Raw genomic sequence first — 25,666 nt, 5'->3', positions numbered from 1 at the left:
AATCTTTGTCAACATCTAGGGCCTGAATCCTGCATTTTTGATCCTTTTTCGTGCGGTTTATTGTGAATGAGCAATTCCCTGCAAAGTCTTTTTTTAATTAAATCAGTTGCAAAAATTTACATTTTTAAAAATGAAGAGTAACTGTTCAGTGCATATGTGTGGAACTCTTGTCTGTCTGGACATTTCATATTCTATGCATGTAGTTTAAAAAAAAAAGAGAAGTTGGGATTAGTCTCAGGCGAATGTCTTTTCGGTGATGTGGGTGCAGAATAAAGCTGTGTGGAATGTGGTAGTTTTCAGGGGGTTATGAATTCCTTTTTCTTCGGTTCACTTTGAGTGTTTGCATCTCTTTGTATTGGGGTCTTTTTGCTTTGACATTCAGGTTCAAATGAAAACTCATTGAATTTCACTTGATTTTTTAAGCCAAATCCATGAAACTCTGCATTTCACATGGTTTCCATCAAATAATAATTGGCCTAAGTTTGCTCCGAACTGCGTCTAGATATTTTTGAAACTTGGCACAAGTTCTCAGACCCTGTGAATTTTGTGTAATAAACATTGTGCACATGTTTTCTGATCTACTCCATACTAATAGAATATTCATTTTAACGTGACAGTGAAATATGGTACAGTGGTTCTTTTCTTATGCTGTGAAAATAATATCTATAGTCTCTTGAGGAAAAATAGGGTTCAATATGGAGTCAGAGGATCTGGGTTCTACCTTAGACTTGCTTTACAATATTGTGCCTTTGTTTCTCTTGTCCGTAAAATGAAGAACACTGGTTCTTATTTCACGGGGGTAATATGAAGCTTGTATCAATAGCGTTTGCAGGATGCTTTGAGATCCTCTAATGGAAGATGCTATAGAAGCACTAAGTGTAAATATTTGTTTTCTTGCTTTTGCAGAAGGGTTCTTTTTAAGTGAAAAGTTACAGGCTTGTGGCAGATTCTCCAAAACATTTGGTTTAAATAAAGGCCAATAAAGTTCTCATGTTTATTGAAAAGAAAAAAAAAACGAAACCCTCTTCTGTTAATGTTTCTGTACTGCATTTAAAGTAGACAGTAAGAGTGAAATTTGAGAGCACCTAAGTTCCATTTTCAAAAGAGATTTAGGAGCTTTCAGTTGATACCCTAAGTCCCACTGACTGTGTCTACTCTGCAATTACTGACTTGAGCTTGGGTTACTGCTTACTGTATTTTTCACTCCATGCATCTGATGAAGTGGGTTTTAGCCCATGAAAGCTTATGCCCAAATAAATTTGTTAGTCTAAGGTGCCACAAGGACTCCTCGTTGTTTTTGCTGATACAGACTAACACGGCCACCACTCTGAAATCTGCTTACAGGGTGTCCTTCAGGAATAATGCATTCTCCATTTCAAGTATATTGGTAAAACAATCTTATATGCCCAATATTATATTGTCTCTGAAGTCATGCAACAACTAAATGAAAATGATGGTAATAACTACATACTTGCAATACTAATACAGTAACTCCTCACTTGGTGTTGTAGCTATGTTCCTGAAAAATGCTACTTTAAGCAAAATGATGTTAAGCGAATCCAATTTCCCCATAAGAATTAATGTAAATGGTGGGGGGGGGGTTAGGTTCCAGGGAATTTTTTTCACCAGACAAAAGACATTTTAAACATATACAGTATAATTTTAAACAAACTATTTAATACTGTTCTCACCAATGATGATTGTGAAGCTTGGTTGAGGTGAGGCGTAGTGGGGTCGGGGCGTGGGGGCTTGCCCCACTCTGCCTGCCCAGTGCTCCTGCTGGGGAGTGGGGTCGGGGGCTTGCCCGCTCCCCAGCTGAAATGCTGGGCAGGCGGAGTGGGATAAGCCCCCACACCCTGACTGTGCTCCCCAGCTGGAACACCAGGTGGGCGGAACGGGGCAAGCCCCTGCGCCCCAACCCTGCTCCCTGGCAGGAGCACCAGACAGGCGGAATGGGGCAAGCCCCCGTACCCCAACCCTGCAGCGCCAGGTGGAGGGGGACAAGCCAAACAACCTTATAACAGAACGTTGTGTGACTTTAAACGAGTATGTTCTCTAATAGATCAGCAACCTAATAATGAAACAGTGTTAACTGGGACGACTTTAAGTGAGGAGTTACTGTACATCTCTGTCTCCTGTAACTAACTGGAATCACTACTGTAATTTTTCCCCCTACATGTGTTGTATTTAGGTTTTCAAGGTCCTTATAACCCATGTGTGTATTTTTCTTGTACTTACTCAGAAAACCACTTTATGTATCTTCAGAAGACCTGCCATATTAATTTAACAAGAAACAAAGTTATTCTCTTTCATTCAAATTGTTCTGCAATAATGTGATTTCACAATTTTAAAGTAAGACAGCAGCCAACTGAATTGTGTTTATTATTACAACTTAAAGGGGAGTACTTAGAATGTAAGTGAAAACTGGGTCAAAATGATTTAATACAATGTTTTTCCTTTTTAAATAAAAAGGAAATATTTGTATTTCAAAAAGTAAATATTGTTTTAAAAATATTTATCAAATATTTTTATGATAAACCACTTAAAGCATCACAAGATTTGTTTACTCTGGAAAAAAAATGTCAGCAGTCAAAAGAATGGCATTCATCTCAAAATAATTGCATTCATTTGCAGTAGTTCTTGTAGAGAGCTAACAGTACTGCAGTATACTTAGAGCACTTTTTTATAGCTTAACTCACTCACTAGCATCTGGATTCAGCAAGGTTCCTACTGAAGTCGATGGAACTACTCAAGTGCTTGAATAGGGCACATGACTAAGTACCTTGCTGAGTTGAGGCTTGTAGCCCAAAAGTTTCCCCATGGTCTTGGGTCAGTCCATTTCTCTGGTGGCGGGGGGAAGGAGAAATCTTTCTCTCGTGGCTTTAACATCCTACAAGCCTTGCATTTTTCCCAGGATGTTTTTCTACTATACCCTTTGCAAGAATCCAGTCTCCTGGCAGTTTATGGTTGGTCCTGGTAGCTGTCCAGAGACATCATTCAACACACATCAGCTACTGTGGCAGGAATTTGTCACAAACATTCGTATTTAAACAGGCTTTAAAATAAAGCAAATTACAGTTGAAGCTTTCCTGTCAGAATCAGTCTCTGCATATTGAATTAACCTACAAACAATTTTTAGCAACTCGCCACCCCACCCACCCAAACATAACAGGTTCCTTTTTGCCACTGTTGCACCCACTGTGTACAGGCCCAGCCTAAAAATTTTGGGACTGTTAGTGATATAATTCTTTGAAATGCACCCCAAACTCAGTGGAGTCATTTTATAATCAATGTGCGTAGCTCATGAAGGATCTTTTGGCTCTCCTCTGCTCTTGCTGAAGTAGCAGTAGTTCAGCTGCTTGTTCCTCTGAGCTCTACTAATCAGTTTGGCTTGGAAGGTTTTCTTAACAAGGAAAAGATTTTAAAAAAAAGAAACGAAAGCAGAGATTTCTCTTTAAATTTTTAGTTCTCCCAAGTTGCTATGCGTTTGCTCATTATAGAGTGAGTGGGCATCAAAAATGCTAGATAGTTTTCAGAAACCTGCCTATTACAAAGGTGGTGGTGATGTATAATAGCGAATGTGTAAAATACAGTTTCACAATAGCAGACACAAATGCACTCTAGAATATTAATGTTCTTGTACAGGTTTTAAGTAATATCTCTGTAATAAATTATGTTAATGGCTTTCCTTGTAATGATTTTGCTTTAGTTTGTCACTCACTGTGCATGGCTCTTTACGCACAATGTTAGAATAATCTCACTGTTTGGTCATATCACAATCAGTCTCACAGTACTCCGAACCCAAATAATCATTTTGCTGTTTATCAGGCTAATATGTTTTTGGCATGTCATATTGCGCACTGTGGGAGCTCACCTTGTTAAGTTTGCATCCGAGGTTGACAAGATTAAACTGAAGTCATTTTCTCTTCGCGCTTAGCAGCTGGAGTATCTGTGTTGTCAGCAAATAAGAGTTACTTCCCTTTCCCTAGGGCATTATCTCAAATGTAGTGTCAGAGTGCCCGATGGATTTACTTCACTATTTTTAATCCAATTTTTAATTTTCCTCCTACCACCTTTCAGCTGTCATAGGCAATATTTTCCTGGGAAGCAGTAGCAAATGTGCACAGAAGAAACCACTATACAACATTACTGCCTAGATGCCAATCTCTTCCTAACCTCAATGCTCACCGTTTCAGCTGCAGAGCTTACCTGATATGTGTTCTCTATGGCACGATTTTTAAGAAAAGAAAAAAACAAATAAATTATTTTTGTTCATTCAGCATGACAAAAAAAAGTTTAGGGGAGATGTTAATAAAATCGAATGTTTTTTGTTATGGACTTTAATGCCTTTAGAATAATTGATGGATGAACATACATTTCAATTTGGTTTTACTGTATAGTTTACATAATCGGATTATTCCGCAAACATCTCCACAATTGTAAAACACAAACCATAGACTCAGGCCTAAAAAGTTAATCAAACAAAGAAAAACCCTTTAATTGTAAAAGTAGTAGTGTATTTTATTTCGAGCCTAACAAATTTTAATACCCAACTAGCCTGGCAATTTAACATTTACAATTGTAAATTACTTTTCCTTTCAACAGAACATAGTGAAGGAGGATGTCTACTGATTAATTCATTTGGGAAGGGAATAACCAAACTGATGAAGGAAAGCAAAGTATGCCAGCAGTGTGCTTTTGTTCGTGACTCGCATGCTTTTCATGGCCAAATTGCAATCTGACCAATTTCTTCACATACTGTGTGTACTTGACTATTTCCATACCATTTATGCCTTTCTTTTTCAAGAACTTAGTATATTAACAGGATAAGCCACATTCTGCTGTTAGTTTTATCAATGAAGTCAATGGAATTGTACCAGAATTAGCAAGAGCAGAAATTCAGGGAATGAAGGCATTGCACCTTTCTTTTAAAAGCTGTAATATTTAAATATACTGTGGTTGAATTTTGATTTACATGTTTATGAAAATGTGTTTAAAAAAAGCAGAAAAGTTCCATTGTCAATGGCAGTGAAATGCAAGGCACGCACAACTTGCCATCATATGATTAGACGCATTAATATTTAGTAATGTATAAAGTACTAATGTGCTCCCTGATCTTCTGCAGCCTTAGTGGTGGGAAGGTGCTGTGTGTGGGCCAGCAAAGGAAAGAGGATGGTCGGTGACTTTAAGGAGTGCTCCTCCCTTGTTTGTTCTCTTCCTTTTTGAATACGCTGCCTCCTTGTGGGCCTGAGATGCAGGCTGTCACGGGGCAAGACTCGCCTCTGCTGCACCTCCTGCTAGTCTCTCAGGGAATTAGCTCTTCCAGCCTCTGGAGCACCCTCTGCAGGCCAGTGTCCCACGTGCCACTGGCCCCCGGTGCCCCTTTTACCCAGTCTCTGGGTCTCCCCTCCCCAGGGAACCCCCACCCACTATCCCCACCTTGCCTCAGTCTTTGGCTACTGCCAGTCACCATTGAGCCCCCACACTGGGGCAGACTGCAGTGTATAAGCCAATCATCACAGGCAAGGGGGGTTTGGACCTGCTGCCTCTGCCGACACAGGGGCTGCCCCCTGCAACCTCAGTACCTATCTTAGGCTATCTGCCAGGCCTGCTGCCTGGGGCTTTTCCAGTCTGGAGCCTCCCAGCTACTCTGGCCTTCCCCAGCCCTACTTCACCTCAGGTATTCTGGTACACTCCCCAGCAGCCAGGCCCATCTCTCTCAACAGCTGGAGGAGACTCTGCCTGCTCCTGGCCCACTGTCCTCTTATAAGGGCCAGCTGAGCCCTGATTGGGGTGTGGCCACAGCTGAGCCTGCTTCCCCCAATCAGCCTGAGGCAATGCTTGCTCCCAGCCACAGCCCTCTCCTGGGCTGTTTTAAGCCCTTTAAGGCCTGAGCGGGTGACCACCCCCGCTACAGGGCTCTTTGGCACATTGGCACAACATAAGCCTGTTGACTCCCACTCCCTAAGGAGGTTTTATAAGCCCTCCCCCTTGTCCAGGGTGGCATTCTGAGTAGGGACCAGGTTTTGGACCTTGCTGTTTCGCATCATGCTCGTCACCTTTTCCAGGCTGGGAAGGAATTTTTCCTCACCACTGGATTGGCCTGGGCAGGGTGTGTTTCCACTTTCCTCTCGGTAGCCCAAATAAACAGTGGGTAAGATAGGTTGTAAAATTCATGTGGTTGGAACTTGGCAAGTAATTGTTCATCAGGGGTCTGGTTCCCTAATAAACTGGAGTCTGAGGTGGACTTATGGGGAGGCATCCCCTAAAGAAGCTGAGGAAAGATGGATTGGGACTCCTAACGTCTGGTACAGTGGGGAGAAAAACCCCTTTCCCCAGCTCCCTTAATCCTCATACAAGGGGTGGGTGCTGGGGACCCAGCAACAGGTTGTGAGGGGGGAGAGCCAATGGGAGCCCTCTCAGATAGGTGGAAAGGATTAAGGAAAGACTGATGATCTGCGCTATATGATTGAATGCTGGGTAGTTCCCAGATGAGATAAAGCTGTGGCCTAATTAAACCACATCTCTTGTACTCTGTCTTTCTTCCCGCATAGTTAGGACAATAATAGCTGAGAGAGTTACTGTGCTGTATAGGACTCTGCCTCAGGCACGTTGATTGTAAGGTGATGAATGTTTCAGTGGAAATACATGAACTACAAGGTATTAGTTGTTTGCATTAGCTCAGTAAAACTAGTTGCATGTAAAATTGAAAAATGACACTTTTCAAAGCATTTAAAGCTTTCAGGTACCAATCGTATATCATTTATCTGTTTCTATGCTCAGTAGCTATCCTTTTGCCCTAATAAATATAAAGAAGAAATCCTATAAAGTTAATTTCCACAGGATTATGTATCTAGTCTCTGTGTCCTATTATTATTTATAATCGTGTACTTAGTTATAACAATGACTGGGATTCAACTTCATGGGCTTTGTCAAAGATATTATATTTGGATCTTTTACAGTTAGTAAACATTTGAAAAACTTTTTTGTTTTCAAAGGTTGAAAGGGTTTAAAAGGGGTTATGTACTGCTGCTAGTTGCCTCCAAAGTTTGCTAGAATTCCTGTTTTTGAGCTAGGTCTCTCTCTCTCTTTTTTTTTTTTCTTTCTCACGTACACACCCACACTCTCATGCACCCCCCCCATCAATAATTTTATCTAAATCACTTTTGCTTATCTTGTTATACTTTTTCCAGAAGAAGCCAAATACCATTTAGGAGTCTTTACACATACAGATGATGATTTCTTTCTCCAGAAAAAAGTCAAATCTAGATTTAAATTACTGTCAAAGTTGAAGTTGGATTGTATGAAACCTTTTGTAATATGTATTTGTGATGTTCAGCATGAAATAGATAACTCCTTTTCTTTAAGAGATGCCAGTCAATCCAAATTATGGTTGAAGTAGTATAAAAACCTAGGAGAAAAATGCTATAAAATTCTGCTGTCATAGGTTTTAGCCAATTCCTTTTAACATACTTGGTGAAGTCAGAATGCTTTCAGTACATCACTAATAGCAGTTCTCGAATTAATGGAAAATATTAAGCTAAAAAGAGAGACTTTTGCCAGTACATAATTGTGCAACAAATGGTTTAGATTGAGAAAACTTTGTGTTAAAATAGTACTTCTTTTGTGTACAATGGGGTTGGACTGCCCTTACCATTTAGCGTTAAGAGGGATGTGCATTCACAGCTATTAAATTGTTTTCAGAAAGAAGTGCACATGTACTAGTTTCCTAAAATGAATCTTTAAGCTCCTAAAAATGTGTAGCTTTTTATATCATGTTCTTCTGGTTTAGACAAAAACATATGCTAATAAATATTACATAGGTGAATGAATGGATTAAAATTAAGAAAATTGTTCAGAGGGTATAATAGCTGAATGCGAATTTTTGTTGCAGTATGAATACTTCAACGCTGTTCTCATAAATGAACGAGATGAAGAAGGAAACTTTTTGGAACTTGGGAAGGAGTTCATTCTAGTGCCAAATGACCACTTCAATAACTTGCCTGTGAACATCAGCCTGAGTGACGTCCAAGTACCAACAAATATGTACAACAAAGGTTAGCTAATATCTTCTTTCTCTCTGTATTCCTCGAGTTAAAGGTGTGAAGCAACATGTTGTTAATAAATGACTATATTTTATAAACTAATTCTGTACTTTGTTAGAGTTAGTTTCTCTCAGTCTTCAGCTGAGGTAATGCCATAAGAGCTACAGCTCTGAAGATAATTTCTTTTCTTCTGTGGCAACATGTATGGTGACCTAATATAATCAACACATTGCATATGTATTTTGCAGCACATATTGTATCAGAGGAAAACTTATTTAGGGCAAATTGCTTTCCATAGTTTCCAGATCAGTTGAACAGGCCGTAAACTGTCATTCATTAGTTAGGCTCATGGCAACTTGAGAGCCTAAATGCACCTTTTAAACATGACCGAGAGTAAACCCATCAAGCAGGTAGGAAAACTCTCAACTGTTTATAACTACAGCTGCTGCTGACTCTCTTAGGTAACATGTACAGCAAGTTAATTTTAATAAGATATCACACTTGATACTGAATGGTATACTTGACATGTAGTGCATAATGTATATGCCTACTAAATGCCTGATCTAACAAACTCAGTGGATTGAGCCGGAATACAGGGAGTACAAACTGAACTCATAACAGCTTGTTTTCATTTTCCCATTGGAATTTCTTGTTGTCCAGTCATCAGAATTCAGTCTCTATGTCTGCTTATTGCAATTATAGAGCAACAATCAATTTAATTTTCTGGGCCATTCCAATGATGAAATGTATTAAGTTATAGCACACAAGTTTACAAACTGTGGTCCTTGGAGCCCTTGTCAGTGATCCATGGAGAGCTGGCTTGTCACATGATGCTGGCTTCTCATTTAAACTGTGTTAAAAGACAGCTAAAAATGCATTCAGTACTTTCCAAATGCTACAATTCCATGTCAGCAATTGCGGTAATTGACGCAGGGATGTTGTGTAATTGCAAATGAAACGGGAGATAGTCCAAACAGTTTAGACTGAGAGGAGAAGTGATTCATGAGGCAACCTTTCTTCTAAGATGTGATTCACACTACGGAGAAGCCTGACAACTCAGAAATTGTAGAGAAATGTTTAAATTTGGGATCACAAAATAACAAAGCTTCACAGAGAATATTTAAAAGTTTGTGAGATGACTGAAGTGGAATATTTTAAAGAGATTTAGAAAAAACTTTGAACACTATCAAATGATTTCTGTTTCACATTTAAAAAGTGCTAATATTTTTCTAATTGTACCTTTCTCTAAATGAGCTCATTATAGACTTTCTATATTCATATTGAATCCTCATTAAAAGAAAAACAAAAAGGAAATATTATTGTGATGGTTGCAAAGGGATTTAGAAATGCTAAGTTAGTCATATTTGTAGGGAGAAGTTAAATCGCTGAGCAATTGAGGTGATGGGGATTTTATTAAAATGTGAGGACCTTCTTCCTATTTAATATTATACAGTACTTTTCTGTGCAGAACTAGTTTTCAGACCCTAATGAACTATACATTCAGGCCTAAGTCAACTGGGCTGTCAAATCATGTTTTGGCCCCTCATACAGGATCTGCCTATAGAGAGATATGAGGGAACTCCATGATGATGATTCCTGTCTCCAGATTGCCTAATTCAAACCAGCCAAAATAATCACTTTGTGCAGCTGCAGAAACATTATTTTTATCTTTCAAATTTTTTCCAACTGCTGAAATCTGGATTATTGCTGATATTTTCCTAAAACAGACACACAGACTCGGCTTGGAAGTTTACGTTGACATTCCCTCAGCAAAGCGAGGTGATCCATATGCTTAGGCTTTTTGGCACACCATACTCGTGTTTATCCATTACAGTGTATGGTCCTCAATAGCTTAATCAAACCGTTGGCTTAAGGCATAGGCACTGGATAGTTATGGATTGCCAGCAAAGCACCTGCATCACAAAGAATCTCCTTTGGTCAGCTGTGTCTTATGTCTCATTTTGTTGGATTCGTAGGGAATTGGCAAAACCACACAGTATTGCCAACCAGAGTATTTGAAATCATGAGTCAAGCCTCAATAATAATGAGATTGGCTTAAAAATCATAAGACTTTAAAAATAATAATTTTGGGGGACTTTTTAAAATATTTGCCCTCTGTTGTTTGTGCCTAACTGGTATTTCTACACTGCAGTTAGACACCTGTGGCTGGCCCATGCCAGCTGACTCAGGTTTGCGGAGCTCGGGCTAAGGGCCTGTTTAATTGTGGTGTAGACGTTTGGGCTTGTGTGCACTCTGAGTTCTGGAACCCTCCCACCTTGCAGGGCCCTAGAGCCTGGGCTCCAGCCTGAGCCTGAATGTCTACACCGCAGTTAAACAGTCCCTTAGCCTGAGCCCCGGAAGCCTGAGTCAGCTGGTCTGGGCCAGCCCGGGTGTCTAACTGCAGTATAGACATACGCTTAGAATTCACATTTTCAAGCTTTTGTCTGCAACCATGAGGGTTAGAAATTTACTTGGGGTGGAAAACAATGAGATTTCACATAATTCCATGAATCCCAGAGCTGGGACTTAAAGCAACACAGCAAATATCGGGAGATTTGTGATAAAACCAGAAGAGTTGCCAACACTGAATGCCACAGATATTAGTACAGATTGTGAATTACTAGATACCATCAGAGATATTTGGGCAGTGCTCCCATCAGTGTCTGGTTGGGTGGGCACAAGTGGCAGAAGGCTGATAAGCACAGCAGAACTTATCACTTATTCAGCTATTACAGACTGCTCAAATGTAGCAGTCTAAATTTATACAGCACTTCACAGACCATAGGTAAGACACATTACATTCCTGAGGAGCTCACAATCTAATATGCAAACTGTTCAAGGAAAAACAACCAACCAGCTTAAAAAAAACCAGACAACCCAGCCTAGCATGGAAATATATATAAGTAAGTTTATATACAAGCTGTTTGACTGAGTGAAGAGCACTTATCCATACTGTAAAGGTACATTTAAACATGCAACAGGGGAATCACTTACTAAATAAGAGGATTTGTGCACAACTATATTTTCTTTCTGGGATAACTTTCTGATCCTAAATTTTGCATTGGTGTGGGGGTTAGTCTGATTATTAGTGTGCCATTACCAAGTGTGATCTTGGATGGTACCTGTCTCTCTTTCCCTGTGTCTCCTGTGTACTAGCCGATACGAAACTGAGTACATTAATTAACAAGATATGAATCTTCACCATTGTAATGCAAAGCTATGGATTTTTAGAATGTGAAGCTAGTGCAAGTATTGGGTTGTAGTGAACAGACTGATGTTTCTGAATTCCTATCATGAATATAACTGAAGGAGTTCTGAAGCTAAGTGGGATGTTAGTGTGCTTATTTATGTGTCAAAACACACAACACTCTTCCAGCGCTCAGCTGTTTCACCAAGAGACTCATGTTCTGTTTCTGAGGTTATTTAAAATGCAAAAGTTTGAGGACATGGTGCTGGAAAGTATCTGTTTACAATAATGTTTTGTTTTTCAAGCAGTTTAAAAAGCATAGAATTTCAACAGTCATTAGACATGAATTTAAAGAAGTTTTCGTAAGACTCAAGGTAAGGTGCCATTTTAAACAATGAGTAAATTATGTAAAACCAGCATGAGATCAGAATCCTCCCTTGTGTATTTTAGAAACACTAATAGTCAGATACTTAGGTGTGTCAGAGCAGTGCTAAGCACACCTTGGAAAATGGTGCATAGGTGGCTTGTTGACACTGACCTTTCCACCCTTCATCTCTCCTTCCCCCATCCATGAAGACTTCCTGGAGCCAAACTGTCAGTTAGAGCAGCTTCAGGGTTACTTTAACTTGCATGAGCTGATAATGACTCCCATGGAGCAGCTCTCCTGGCCAGGATTGTTGGAGTGCATTGTGCTCTGGCCCTGCATCCTCCCCAGTACACCTGCTTTGCCAGGTGGTGGGAAGCAGGTAGCTAACTGGGGAATCCTCAGTTGATATTTAATTACTGCTTCCATTTGTGCTACTGTTGTGGTACAAAACACATTTACGAGAGGCCAAATATATGGACCAACCTCTGCAACATCTCTCAGAAACCAGTTTCAGCAGCAGGAGTCTGATGTCCAGTTGGGGGAGACAGCAGACAGTAGTTTGAGTCCCAAGGTTGTCATTTAAGATACTATGGGCCTGATCATGTTCTCATACCACATATACACCTGTTTCAGAGTAGCAGCCGTGTTAGTCTGTATTAGCAAAAAGAAAAGGAGTACTAGTGGCACCTTAGAAACTAACCAATTTATTTGAGCATAAGCTTTCATGAGCTACAGCTCACTTCATCGGATGCATTCAGTAGAAAATACAGTGAGGAGATTTATATACACACAGAACATGAAAAAATGGGTGTTATCATACGCACTGTAAGGAGAGTGATCACTTAAGATGACGTATTACCAGCAGGAGAGCGGGCGGGGGGGGGAGAAAACCTTTTGTAGTGATAATCAAGGTGGGCCATTTCCAGCAGTTAACAGGAACGTCCGAGGAGCAGTGGGGGGCGGGGGAATAAACATGGGGAAATAGTTTTACTTCGTGTAATGACACATCCACTTCCAGTCTCTATTCAAGCCTAAGTTAATTGTATCCAGTTTGCAAATTAATTCCAATTCAGCAGTCTCTCGTTGGAGTCTGTTTTTGAAGTCTTTTTGTTTTAATATTGCGACCTTTAGGTCTGAGATCGAGTGGCCAGAGAGATTGAAGTGTTCTCCGACTGGTTTATGAATGTTATAATTCTTGACATCTGATTTGTGTCCATTTATTCTTTTACGTAGTTACTGTCCAGTTTGACCAATGTACATCGCAGAGGGGCATTGCTGGCACATGATGGCATATATCTCATTGGTGGATGTGCAGGTGAATGAGCCTCTGATAGTATGGCTGATGTGATTAGGCCCTATGATGTGTCCCCTGAATAGATATGTGGGCACAGTTGGCAACGGGCTTTGTTGCAAAGATAGGTTCCTGGGTTAGTGGTTCTGTTGTGTGGTATGTGGTTGCTGGTGAGTATTTGCTTCAGTTTGGGGGGCTGTCTGAGGGCAAGGACTGGCCTGTCTCCCAAGATTTGTGAGAGTGATGGGTCGTCCTTCAGGATAGGTTGTAGATTCTTGATGATGCGTTGGAGAGGTTTTAGTTGGGGGCTGAAGGTGATGGCTAGTGGTGTTCTGTTATTTCTTTGTTGGGTCTGTCCTGTAGTAGGTACTCTTCTGGCTCTGTCAATTTGTTTCTTCGCTTCAGCAGGTGGGTATTGTAGTTGTAAAAATGCTTGATGCCCACCTTGATTATCACTACAAAAGGTTTTCTCCACCCCCCACTCTCCTGCTCGTAATAGCTCATCTTAAGTGATCACTCTACTTACAGTGTGTATGATAACACCCATTTATGTGACCATCGCTTATTAGCACCATAGTGTCATCATGATATCTTCATCATCTGGACCCATGGAAAAGAAGCCCTTGAGGAATTCCAGCATGATTTCAACAATTTCCATCCCAACATCAACCTCAGCCTGGACCAGTCCACACAAGAGATCCGCTTCCTGGACACCACGGTGCTAATAAGTGATGGTCACATAAACACCACCCTATACTGGAAACCTACTGACCGTTATTCCTACCTACATGCCTCCAGCTTTCACCCAGACCACACCACATGATCCATTGTCTACAGCCAAGCTCTGCGATGCAACCGCATTTGCTCCAACCCCTCAGACAGAGACAAACACCTACAAGATCTCTATCAAGCATTCTTACAACTACAGCTACTCACGAAAGCTTATGCTCAAATAATTTGGTTAGTCTCTAAGGTGCCACTAGTACTCCTTTTCTTTTTGCAGATACACCTGTGTGATTTGTTGAATTAAATGGAATTGTTTAGCTTTACTACAGGGCAAATGAGAGTGAACTCAGACATATAGCTACAGTCGAACACACTGATAGTGAACAGAGATGATAAAGTGCTTTTATGGTGAAATAAAAGGACAGACCCAAATGGTTTCGGGTCACTGCAACATTCAGAATACAATCTGGCTTTATTAAATCTCTGCTTTAAGTAAATATGTTCAATATAAACACTGACTTCACTATAAAAATTCACTTTAAGGAATTCACTGTAATTTTAACTGTGGTCCAAACAGGGAAACAAATCATCACAAGGACATTTTTAAAGCACGAACAGTTTGTCGTATAAAAAATTTAATACACTGTGTAGTGAGGTTGGCTTTTCCATCTGGTCATGTGTCTGTTACCTCAGTTTCCCCAACCCAGTTTCCTGAAGAATGCGCGAAGACTTGCATGGTTCCAGGATACCCCCTTCTTTGGGTCTAGTTTATTAACAACAGTTCAGTGTCAACTCAAATAGAAATCTTTCCCACAGACTTTACAGTTCCTCTCCAAACCCCAGTACTGATGTCTGGCCTTTGCTAAAACCTCTCCCAAGTGAGGCTTCTATTCCTGCTCCCTGCAGTGTCTCCCTCCAGGCTTTCTGCTTAATTGGTGTAGAGTGCCTCTGCTAGGTCCTAACCCTGGTTTCCCCTGCTTTATTTAAACGGGCTCCCTCTTAAAAGAAGTGCTGTCTCCAGGTTGCTATCATGTGGCACTTGGTCACCTGACCCAGCTGCCAGCCAAAGCTGTGAAGTAGGGTCATAGATACATATATGTGCCTCTAGACTCCTACCACACTGTTTACTCCTGGGGGAGTTTTGTGTCAGTGCGCAAGTTCAGAATTAAGGTCCTCCACAAATTCCACCCCTCTCCCCCCTCCAGAATAATTGATTCTGAGGGGGAGGCGAAGGGAAGCCACAGGAAGGGCACACTGCAGTTACATCTTTCACCCACCAGGGGCTGATGTGGCACCAGAAGAGAGGGCAGCTGGTTTACTGGCCGGAACTAAAGTTACATACTTAGTTGCAAGAAGTTTGATGAAATAACTAAATAGACACTACAAGTGAAAAGTGTAATTTTTCTTGGCAACAGAAACCAAGTAGGCTTAGCTAAATTGATTTACGTTAATGGAAGATTTTCTTTTGTACTCATTTTCAGTTGACTTTATGCAATCTTGTCTCACTCACTGAGTTTTATAATGCAGAAATATTTCCTAAAGGATAAACTTTTCATCCAGTTAGCACAGTTGGCAATGGAATTAAATGTTCTCTATAGCGCTGCAAAACTTAGTTATCTATTGAGCTGCTTTGTTCTGTGTTAAATTTAGTTACAGTAAGAAATTGGGGTGGGGAGAGTCCAAACCTACTTAGTATCAGATAAAATACAGATTTCAAAAATCTGACTGCTCTATTCGCTGTTTGCCTATTTATTTTAAATGTGTTTCTATTCACATTTTGGAATGCATCTTTCTACAGCAAGTGTCAGGAGTGAAAACACTTTTACGCAATAATACTTTGAAGTACAGTATTTTTAATCTATAGCAGGGATGGGCAAACTTTTTGACCCAAGGGTCACATCAGGGAATAGAAATTGTATGGTGGGCCATGAATGCTCACAAAATTGGGATTGGAGTGCGGGAGGGGGTGCTGGCTCTGGGGTGGGGCTGGGAATGAAGAGTTTGGGGTGTAGGAGGGTGCTCTGGGCTGGGACCGAGGGGTTCAGAGGGTGGGAGGGGGATCAGGGTTGGGGCAGGTTTATGGGAAGGGGTGAAGGTTCTGGCTGGGGGTGTTGGCTCTGGGGTGGGGCTGGGGATGAGAGGTTTGGGGTGCAGGAGGGTGCTCCAGGCTGGGATCAAGGGTTTTGGAGAGTGGGAGGAGGATTAGGGCTGGGGCAGGGATTTTGGGGCATGGGGAGAGGCTCAGGGGGTGCAGCCTCTGAGCAGCGCTTACCTCAAGCGGCTCCTGGAAGCAGTGGCATGTCCCTTCTCTGGCTCCTACACGGAGGCGCGTCCAAGTGGTTCTGCACACTGCCCCGTCTGCAGGCACCACCCCTGCAGCTCCCATTGGAGCACGTAGGAGCCAGAGCTGGGCCATGCTGGCTTCCGGGAGCCATGTAGTGTGGCCCCCGACCCAGCTGGAGCGGGGCGAAGCCACGTGGTGCAGCCCTGACCCAGCACCCCACCTGGAGCGCCGGAGCGGGGCCGAGCCGCTGGTGCAACTCGCAGGCCAGCTTAAAACGGCTCGTGGGCCGGAGTTTGCCTACCCTGATCTATAGTCATGACTCCACAATTAGTTTCAGCCAGGATTCCATTATATCCCTTGACACAATTTTTCAAATAATGCACATGCAGCCCATTACTTAGTGTGTGCTATGTGTCAGTGCTCAATCCACAGAGGAGGTAAGTCTAAGGCCTCTATTCAGCAAAGCACATCAGTTTTGCTTTAAGCAAATTGACATTAAAGTTGACATTAAAGTTACACAAGTGCTGCTTAAGGGATGGACTTAAGCACGTGGTTGAGTGTTTTGTAAAAATAGGGCCATATATCTTAAACTGAAACTGTAGAGGTTCGTGCTTTAATGCTGGAGGTTCTGGGTTGAATCACTGATGATGACCAAGATGATAGACATTTCATATGTGACAGACATGGAGGGGGAGGTAATATCTTTTATTGGCCCAACTTCTGCTGGTGAAAGAGACAAGCTTTTGAGCTTTAAAAGGGTATGTCTACACTGCAATAAAAGACCTGCAGCTTGGCTGCAGCTGGCCCTGGTCAGCTGTATTGGGCTCGGGCTGGGGGGATATAAAATTGCAGCGTAGACATTTGGGCTCAGGCTGGAGCCTTGGCTCTGAGATCCCACGAGGGGGGCGAGGGGAAAGAGAGTCTCAGAGCCCAGGCTCCAGGCTGAGCCCAAACGTCTACACTGCTATTTTTAGCCCTGCAGTCCGAGCCCTACAGGGCTGAGTCAGCTGACCTGGGCTCTGAGACTCGGAGCTCTGGTTTTTTTAATCTCAGAGAGGTTCTTCAGGTTGTGTAAACTCTGTGTAAACTTGCAATCCTGTCTCTTTCTCTAACAGAAATTGGTCCAATAAACGATATTAGCTCACCTGCCTTGTCTCTCTCCTAACCTGGGATCAACATGGCTACAGCAACACTGCAAACAATTTCACATGTGCACATTTGAAAATGGCATACTTGCAGCGATGAGGGAAAGACCCAGTGTTACACACACACATTGGATTTGCACATGCACATTGACTCGCTTTTGGGGCTCTCTCCACAGCTCCCTTATAACTCTGGCTATTCACATTAATTTTCGCTGTTGGCCCAGGTGAATTTTTCAACAAAGTTTAAAGAAAAGTGTCCAAACTGCTTCTGAGTTTCCATCAATAAAAGTGACCTGAATTGAAATTTTGATCAGTGTTGTTGAGAGCAGAATTTATCACATTATACATAACAGCAACATTTAAAAGCCTTCACGTACAGTGAAATTTTTCTAATGACCATCTCCAGTAAATGACTTTCTGATTTAAGTGGCCACTTTAAAGCATCCCCATGCATTTTTACTTGTTGCTCAACACACATTAAATAATCAGCCTTTCACTATGAGCTGAGATGTATTTAGATGAGTCTGTCATTCTTTAGAAATCTGATGCTATTGACCGCCCCATCCAAATGTGATGCACTCCATTGCATTGGTGAAGTTTGCTCTACAGTAATGAAATGTAAACATGTTAAAAACAATTACTGTTTTTAATGGAACATTGTCAAAATACAGCACAGAATATCTTCACAATCTCTCAGTAAAGCTGGAAAGTTGCTGTCCAATTTGGCTTTATAACACAGAGCTGTGTTTTGATTTTCTCTTTTATAGATTATGAAAATTATGCAGGCTTTTAGCACACTGTTTACAGAGATTTTTTTAAAATGTTGAGCCATCAGAATTATTCAGACTTAATAAATTTCTCCTCTTAGTTTTCTCTACAATTCTGTCTGACATTAACTTAAAGACTACCAGTACATGTGAGTGATATTGCTATCCCTTTTTTTAGATCACATAAGACAAGCTTCAGAGGATACTGTGTGATTTGAAAAAAAAAAACCCTTTTGGGCCACAAATCTTTTCATTTTTTTTTAAAGTGACAGTTCTGTACTTAGGCAGATAATATAGTCGAAGCCATGTACTGGTAGCTTGATTCAGATAGCCTTATTTGCAAAGGCATCAGCAGTGTCAGCCAAGCATCAAGGGAAAAAAACCCCCAAAACCAGCACCCATGCTCACACACCCAAAAAACAAGCCAAATTTTGCTTTACTTCCATTTCTCAGAACTCTTGTACATTTAGATGTGCATTCAGTGCATCCACCACTGGAAGAAGAAATCGGGGAAAGTGGTTCACTAATGCTTCCTAATTTGAGTAGTAGTGTTTTATAATTTTGCTCTTTAATCAAGTACAACATGTTTATTTTGAAGATGGTCAGGGCCTTGTCTTACTATGTAATTATAAAGTTACCTGGGTCTTTGTGGCCTATGTAAGTTCTGAATATTTGCCCTTCAGATTTAGCACTTTGTCATAGCTCTAATTTCAGCTGCTTCATAGTTTCTAAAATATATGGTATCTACGTGCTAAAATGTTAAATGCATATAAATTTAATCGCTCATTTTATCCCTTACACTTTTTTCGGGGGGATGGGGTGGTACCTGGTAAGCTGCAAAACTCATTTGTGGTAGTTAATGTAATAAGGAAAATATAAATGGTGTGCTATTCTTGATTAATGCAGAAAAAGAAAATATTTTTATTTTTAAGCACAAACATTTTGCATGTTTTGAAAGTGGGCCTAGACAGTTCATAAGAAAATTTATTGAATGAATGGTCATCAAAATGTTCCTGTAAATTTGGAATTAAGTTCTGATCTCAGAAGAACTATGAATGTGGCATCTATGCAAAGTTGCCTGGGAGTATCACTGGTTACGATTCATCATCTTAGAGAAAATAATATGGTGGTACTATTGGGTTACAAAATGGTATTTCATTACAAATCCATTTACGGTAGGATTTTCAAATGTTTGGAAGTCAGTGAGAGTTGGGCACCTAACTCCTTTTGGAGCCTTTGAAAATCCCAAGCGTAGTATTTGTTAGGATAAAATAGTCTGTTTTCTAAATTTACTTGTAGTAAAAATAATCCTGGGGAATCCATTGACAAGCTGACAACAATCTTATTCTCACTGCAAAAATGAATATTAATGAATCTCATTGGAGAAGGTGCTCTATCCGAGTAACAATCAGATATGAATTGTGGAACAGTGCAACTCACCAAAATGATCAGATTATAGTGATAAAAAAGTAAAGTAAAAGGTTATTTAAAACCCTGAATAATTATCAGGTAAAATCTAGCAACTCTCTGAATGCCAGGGTAACCATTTTTAATGAAAAAGAAATCTTTGAGTGCACAAGTACCACCACAACCCTCGCCGCTGCAGCCTCAGTGGTGAGTAGGCTTTGTCTGAGCCTGCAGTAAAAGAGAGAACCCTTGGGCCGTTTTAAGGATTGTCCCCCCATCTTTCTCCTGTCTTCATGGTCACACAGCTTCTTGATGGGTTTAGGGAGGGGAGGAGAGGGACTTCTTGGCTGACTGACTGGATAAAAGAGTGCAACGGAAGACCATTGGCTCTTGTACACCCAAAGGAAAGGGTGTTTCCCCTCCCTGGAGTACTGTCTGCACCTGAGAGCAACAGCTCCTTCCCTCTTCACAGCCTTGGGGTTAGAATAGGACCAGATATTGAGCCTTGCTGGGGTCTTGTGCTGGCTGCCTTTTTGGGGCTGAGAAGGAATTTTTTCCTCACTGCCATCCTCTCTGCAATTCAGGGACCCAATGGGTAGCTTAGATTGTAAAAATCCAGTTGTTGCAACTTGACTCAAGTACCCAGTGCAAATAATCCTTCAGTAGGGAGTCTGGCTCCCTGATAATACCCAAAATGGAAGCAGAGTGGGAGAAGGTGCCTCCTAAGGAAGACAAGGAATGATGTGGGGGCTCCTAATGTCACGAACAGTGAGGAGACACCCCTTCCCCCATACGCTCAACCCTTGTATGAGGGAAAGGCGATGGCACCAAATAAGAGGTATAGAGGGGGTGGAGCTGAGGGTAGACCTCCTTCAGGTAGTATGGATTACAGAAGGAAGGAAGACCTGCATTGATCTAGCTATAGCCGGATAGTTACCCAGATGTGATAAGTTAATAAAGTTGCTGGCTAGTTAAAACCACATTCTGGTGTCTTGTCTTTCTTCTAGTGGCATCCGGGACAATTCATAACACTGATCAAAAGAGGGAAAAATCTGGTTTGGTCTGATTAACCATCCAGCATTTACTGAATCCAGGGAATTGGTCCACTGCCTTGAGGATGCACAATAATGCCATACTGTAGCAATTTAGTGTGGTCCTAATTTTTCTTTAAATAAATCCCTCTTTGATGTAGAGGCTGGTTTGAGCTTTTACAGGGTGTAGGAAGTGATTTTTATCTGTGCTTTCCCTAGCTACAGAGTATTTTTCTATGATGGATGGTACAGTCCATGAATACTTTTAAGCATTTCTGTCAACAGGAGATATGGTTTATGTCGACTCAACTGACAAACATAAGGCAAACAATATGTTGCTGAGAGTCTGAAGCTGTGCTTACAGTTTTTTAACAACTATGTGGCTTGTGGATGTAATATAAAATGTTCAATAGTGTGGAGAAAAAGATTCAGAAGTCCTGATTAATTACAGCCAATCAAACTGTAACCAATCAAACTGTACCAGCTAATACGGTAGTAATCTGCTGAGACTACTTACATACCATTGACTAGACACTTATTTAAATAGCAACAATCTTTCTGTTGTTAGTTTGAGTCCGTTACAGTAACCACTTCCTATAAACAATATATTTAGAGAAAAGCATTTGTGAAAATGATTTTAAAAAATCCATTTGCCAGACTCTAATCTAAACAAGTTACAGGAAAAAGTAAATTTAAAATGTTCTTCTATATTTTCTGGTGTGGTAATTTAATTTTAGTTTTTGTCCAGGTTTGCTGCTTTCCATGAGGAGATACCATATCTGATATTCTTCCAATATCATCAGCCAATTTGGTCTGGCCATCAATATAAGCTTAAGATGCTCTTGTCCAGGAATGTGCTTTTATCTCTACCTTCCAGGTCGCTAGGCGTGACATGATTGTCTATATAACGTCCATACTGTCTCCCTTGCCACATCCTTGTGTCTGCCATCCTGTATCACTTGCAGGATGTTAAAAGTACACTATCATGTGACTTAAACCAGTTTGTATCTTCTGAACATTTTAGTGAAATTGACAGTCAATTTTACATTCCCTTTCTTCAGTATTCTTTTCCAGGCTGTGTTATCTTTATCTCTTCATTTGTGGATGTTTCCTATCTTCACTCATGATCAACCACATCATTTAATACCATGAAAAAAGTGAAAATGGTGAGGATGCAATATGGCTAGGAGCAATTCTGAACGTGATTATTTTAGTAACAAAAATATCAAACAAGCTCTACTTTCTTCTCCATATGCATGCACTCTTTCCATTAGGATCAGTGTTTATATGTAGGATTTATAGGATTATTTATATGTACTACATAAGGATACTGAAATAGAATACTGAAAGTTGTTACCTTGTGAACACTGAGTGGTGGCATATGTGAAATGAACTGATAGTTCAATTCAGTTCCTATGCATCCACATCACAAATTTGGAAAAGGTATGTTACTGTGGAATGCATGAGATTAACTAATGGACCAGCATACAACATAAAATAAGTTGGATACTGAGGAATTACAATATATATGTATGTATATATGTATATGTATATGTGTGTGTGTGTATATATAATATGTGTGTGTATATATAATATGTGTGTATATTTAGACAAATAGTCACTTATTTGAAGTTCAGCCCCTCAAAGTCTTAACTAACTTGGCTTCTGTTTGTTACAGGACATGCACATTTCTATTAGACCCATGACTTACCTGTTTGCTTCTTTCAGCACCAGAAACTTGGCAACTGTGGATTGCAAACTTGGACTTTACAGAATCAGATTTAAGTTTTCCCTTGAACACTTTATAGCCAAAGAAGAGAATATCACCTATGTCAAATGGCATTTCCATAGCATGGTGTTCAATGGCATGCTAAAAGATGCGTTTATTCACTACAGATTGATAAATGCAGGCCGTAATCAAAAGTTCTGCTTGCATAGAAAAAAAAAATCTTCTGAGTGTAATAGAGCCTTCTCAAAAAGATATTGAAATGTGATGAACCACAGCCATTTTTTGATTAAGTAGGTTTTTTCAATTTGGCACTTAAAAGAAGCTATGAATATCATTCAGTCATACTTCCCCATCAACTCCTTCCAAGTGGCTGTCAAACCAAAATTATCTATTTTCTAGAATATTAGAACCAAAAATATTCATTCTCCAAGTGATGCACAAAGATTATAATCTACAACTGGCAGATATGTAAAAACACTTTCCTGCCAGGTGTGAAATTGAGAAATAAAATCTCACCTGTCACTATCATATGTAATTTGTTAACTTCCATGCTTGATAATCTTTCCTGGACATGCTGTTGAAAATTTGACATGCTGGGGATTATTAAAAATAGATATAGCCATGTACAATCTTGATGACCACTGGGTTTATATGTTGAAACCCCTCCTCCTAAACTCTATTTTTAGATTGTAAACTCTTTTAGACAGGGTCTGTGCCTTCTTTATGTTGGGGCAATGCCTCACATGCTTTGGGTGTTACCAGGAACAAATTAATAGTAATACCTGAACTATACAAATAATGCAGATAGCTGCAGGAAAGTACAAAAAATAGAAATGTTGGTCTTTGTTCACTGATAGAAATACAAATTACAGATTTTATAAGTATAAAGGGAATAATCTTTCAACTTCCTTCACTTTTCTTGCAAAATACCTGATACTTATAGTTATATGTTGATGTAACCTTATGGGAATTGCAAAACATAATTACTATCTCATGAATAGCACCTCAATTTGATGATTTAACTAAAATGTATTCCGCGTCAGAACCCTTTTCCTGGTAGTGACTGGTACAACAATATTGTTCTTCTTCTTGTCTCTCTGAATATTATTAAGTCTCAGTCATCATCCCTCATGTAGATGTAGGTAAATTGGAATCTCCATTGGCCAATCAGCAGTAAACTGTTGCTTGGCACATTCATGAGGCAGTTGGGCACTCCAGCCTTCAGCTAGTTACGCGCTCGTGTGTCTGAAATCATCTCAACTAACCAGAGTGAACACGAAAGCAAAGGCACACCCTGATACCTCTGTATCCTGATGTTACTTGGATGGGGAAGGCCAGGGTAGTTATTCTTGCTCTTCTGGATTTCTTTTCTGTTTGTTTTTTAGCTCCCTAGTTAGTTCTGATATTAGTATTGTTTTCAAAGTCCAGACTATTCAAAGCATCTTGTTCTTCAGAGGTTCTGGTATCCACCCTGCTAACCCTATCTTACATTGTTTTTCTTTGGATCTTTGCCAGTGTCTTTCTTGATTATTGCAGCCAGCCAAATAGGTCCCTCTGTCCAGTTTGCCTGTCTCTCCAAAATCCAAGCACAGGTCAGAACAGGAAGTACTGGTTGGTATGTTCACACTTTCAGATAAAAACTTTCTTTTTAAAGGCAGGTAACTTGGTTTTATCAGAAGTGCTGGTAGCTCTTCAGTCTGATTCAAGAGAACAGTGTTCTCTGTAGCACTGCTATTTCCAATCACTTTTACCCTGCTTTCAATCCTAATTCCCTGCAACTCTGGTCCATTGTGTCATGTAATGGTCTCTGTATCCACAGTTTCCCACCATTCTGGCTTTACCAACTGCAGTCTCTGCTCAGATAAAGACGTGTGCGATTGCTGATGGTGGAGTTCCCGTGTTAAAGGACTTCCATTGTTCATCCCTTGAAAAGACCTTCCTTATACCTTCAGATTTAATCAATATTGCAGAGAGTTTCCCATCATTCCACATTTCTTTCTTTTAACTCTGACTGGCTGTTGTTCAAAGATGCACAGAATTCTCTGCTGGTTGCATCTCGCTTTGCTCAAATCCCGTGTATCAGATAATTCCCAGTCTCTCTTAAGGTCACTGCTTTGTGCTTGCAAAAGGCATTAGCTTCCCAGTTGTTTGTTCTCTGTATTGAAGCAATGTCTACAGGACTTCGGAAATGTTGGCATCCTCACTCAAGATGTGTATTGTGCTTGACCTTTCCTATCTGGCTCTATCTAATCTATATGTTTTTAATATATCCATATCGCCACAGCAACTAGATGTCAAAGATGAGCTGAGTTGTCACATTTTTTTTTCTGTAAAAGCCCCTACTCTTTAACACTTCTTGGTTTAGCTGCTCTTGTTTAGTTACTTAGGGCTAGAGTCTGACCTTTGGCACAGCCTTGAGGAAAGGATGGTGTGATAGCTACATTCACTACTTCAGGCATATCCCCTAGAGCAGGGATCTCAAACTCAAATCACCATGAGGGCCACATGAGGACTAGTACATTGGCCTGAGGGCTGCATCACTGACACCTCGTGCTGTCCCTGGCCCCGCCCCACTCCACTGCTTCCATGAGGCCCTGCCCATGCCCCACCCCAACTCCGCCGCCTCCCTGCCCCGTTCCAGCCCCTTCCCCAAATCCCTGCCCCGCCTATTCTCTGCCTCCTCCCCTGAGCGTGTGGCTCCCTGCTCCTCCTCCCCCCCCCCCGGAAAGCGCTAAGCACTGCCAAACAGCTGTTTGGCAGCGGGACGTGCCTGGAGTAGGCAGAGGAGCGGGGACACGGCGCGGTGGGGGGCGGGCGGGGGCGGTGGGTGAAAGGCGCTTGGCAGCCTGCAGGAAATAACTTGGGGTGTGGGGATGTTGGCAGGCTGCAGCAAATAACTCTGTGGGCTGCGTGTTTGAGATCCCTGCCCTAGAGTCATTGTGACCTAGGGAGACATCTTAGTTGTAATTCTTCCCATACTTCCTCCTTGCTCCCAGGTGTTCGGGGGCAGTTACTCACCACTGGCCTATACCATCAGTGGATTACCACCAACCTGCCTTGCTTCTTTAACTACTCTGTTTACTTAGTAGCTATTCTGGAACCAATGCTCCATCTGCTCTATGAAGGGAGTAAATGGCCGCATTGCCCTGCTTACTCCTTTGTACCTGAACCTATTATCTGGGTAGCCCATATAACTGTGTAAAAGGGGCTGTTACATCCTAAGTCTCCTGCCCAGACACACATTCTGAGTAAGACTCTAGCTCTTAATGTATTTTTTTTAATCTCTCCATGGACAGTGTTTCTGGGTACGTAATACTAGGCCAAATGTTGCCCTCTATTACTCCCATGAAACCCCACCGTCTTACACTAGTATAACTGATAGCAGAATTTGGCACTCTTTGGTCTTTCATTCAGTTCTGAAACTGCTCATTTTAAATGTTAGGTATATTCTACAGGAAAAACAAAGAAACAAAAAATGAATAAGTCAAATACCTGAAGAATAAAGTGAACAGTTGTAAGTGATCACTAGACAAGATTAAGAGTAGACGTAAAAATAAGGTAAAAGTCATGATCTAATCTCTTTTGGAGTTGGGGGGAAGTGAGCTTAGTGAGCTCATACAGTTATCACTTCTAAATAATAAAACACTTGTGCAAGCCATCTGCACCTTTCTTGATTGCAGCATCAAC

General features: G+C 40.9%; 1 protein-coding gene across 4 annotated transcripts in view; it reads left to right on the top strand.

The window, feature by feature from the left end:
- The window catches only part of CACNA2D3 (calcium voltage-gated channel auxiliary subunit alpha2delta 3), an 869,947-nt gene that overhangs the window by 424,046 nt on the left and 420,235 nt on the right, over positions 1–25,666 (top strand). For all 4 annotated transcript variants that reach the window (XM_074957772.1, XM_074957774.1, XM_074957773.1 and 1 more), the window contains one exon: positions 7,895–8,057. In XM_074957772.1, coding sequence (XP_074813873.1) covers positions 7,895–8,057 — 163 coding nt within the window. The remainder of the gene's footprint in view (positions 1–7,894; positions 8,058–25,666) is intronic.

This window comes from Natator depressus, chromosome 7 (assembly GCF_965152275.1).
Source record: "Natator depressus isolate rNatDep1 chromosome 7, rNatDep2.hap1, whole genome shotgun sequence".
NCBI classification, from domain to species: Eukaryota; Metazoa; Chordata; order Testudines; family Cheloniidae; genus Natator; species Natator depressus.
This window is presented reverse-complemented; position numbering and strand designations above follow the sequence as displayed.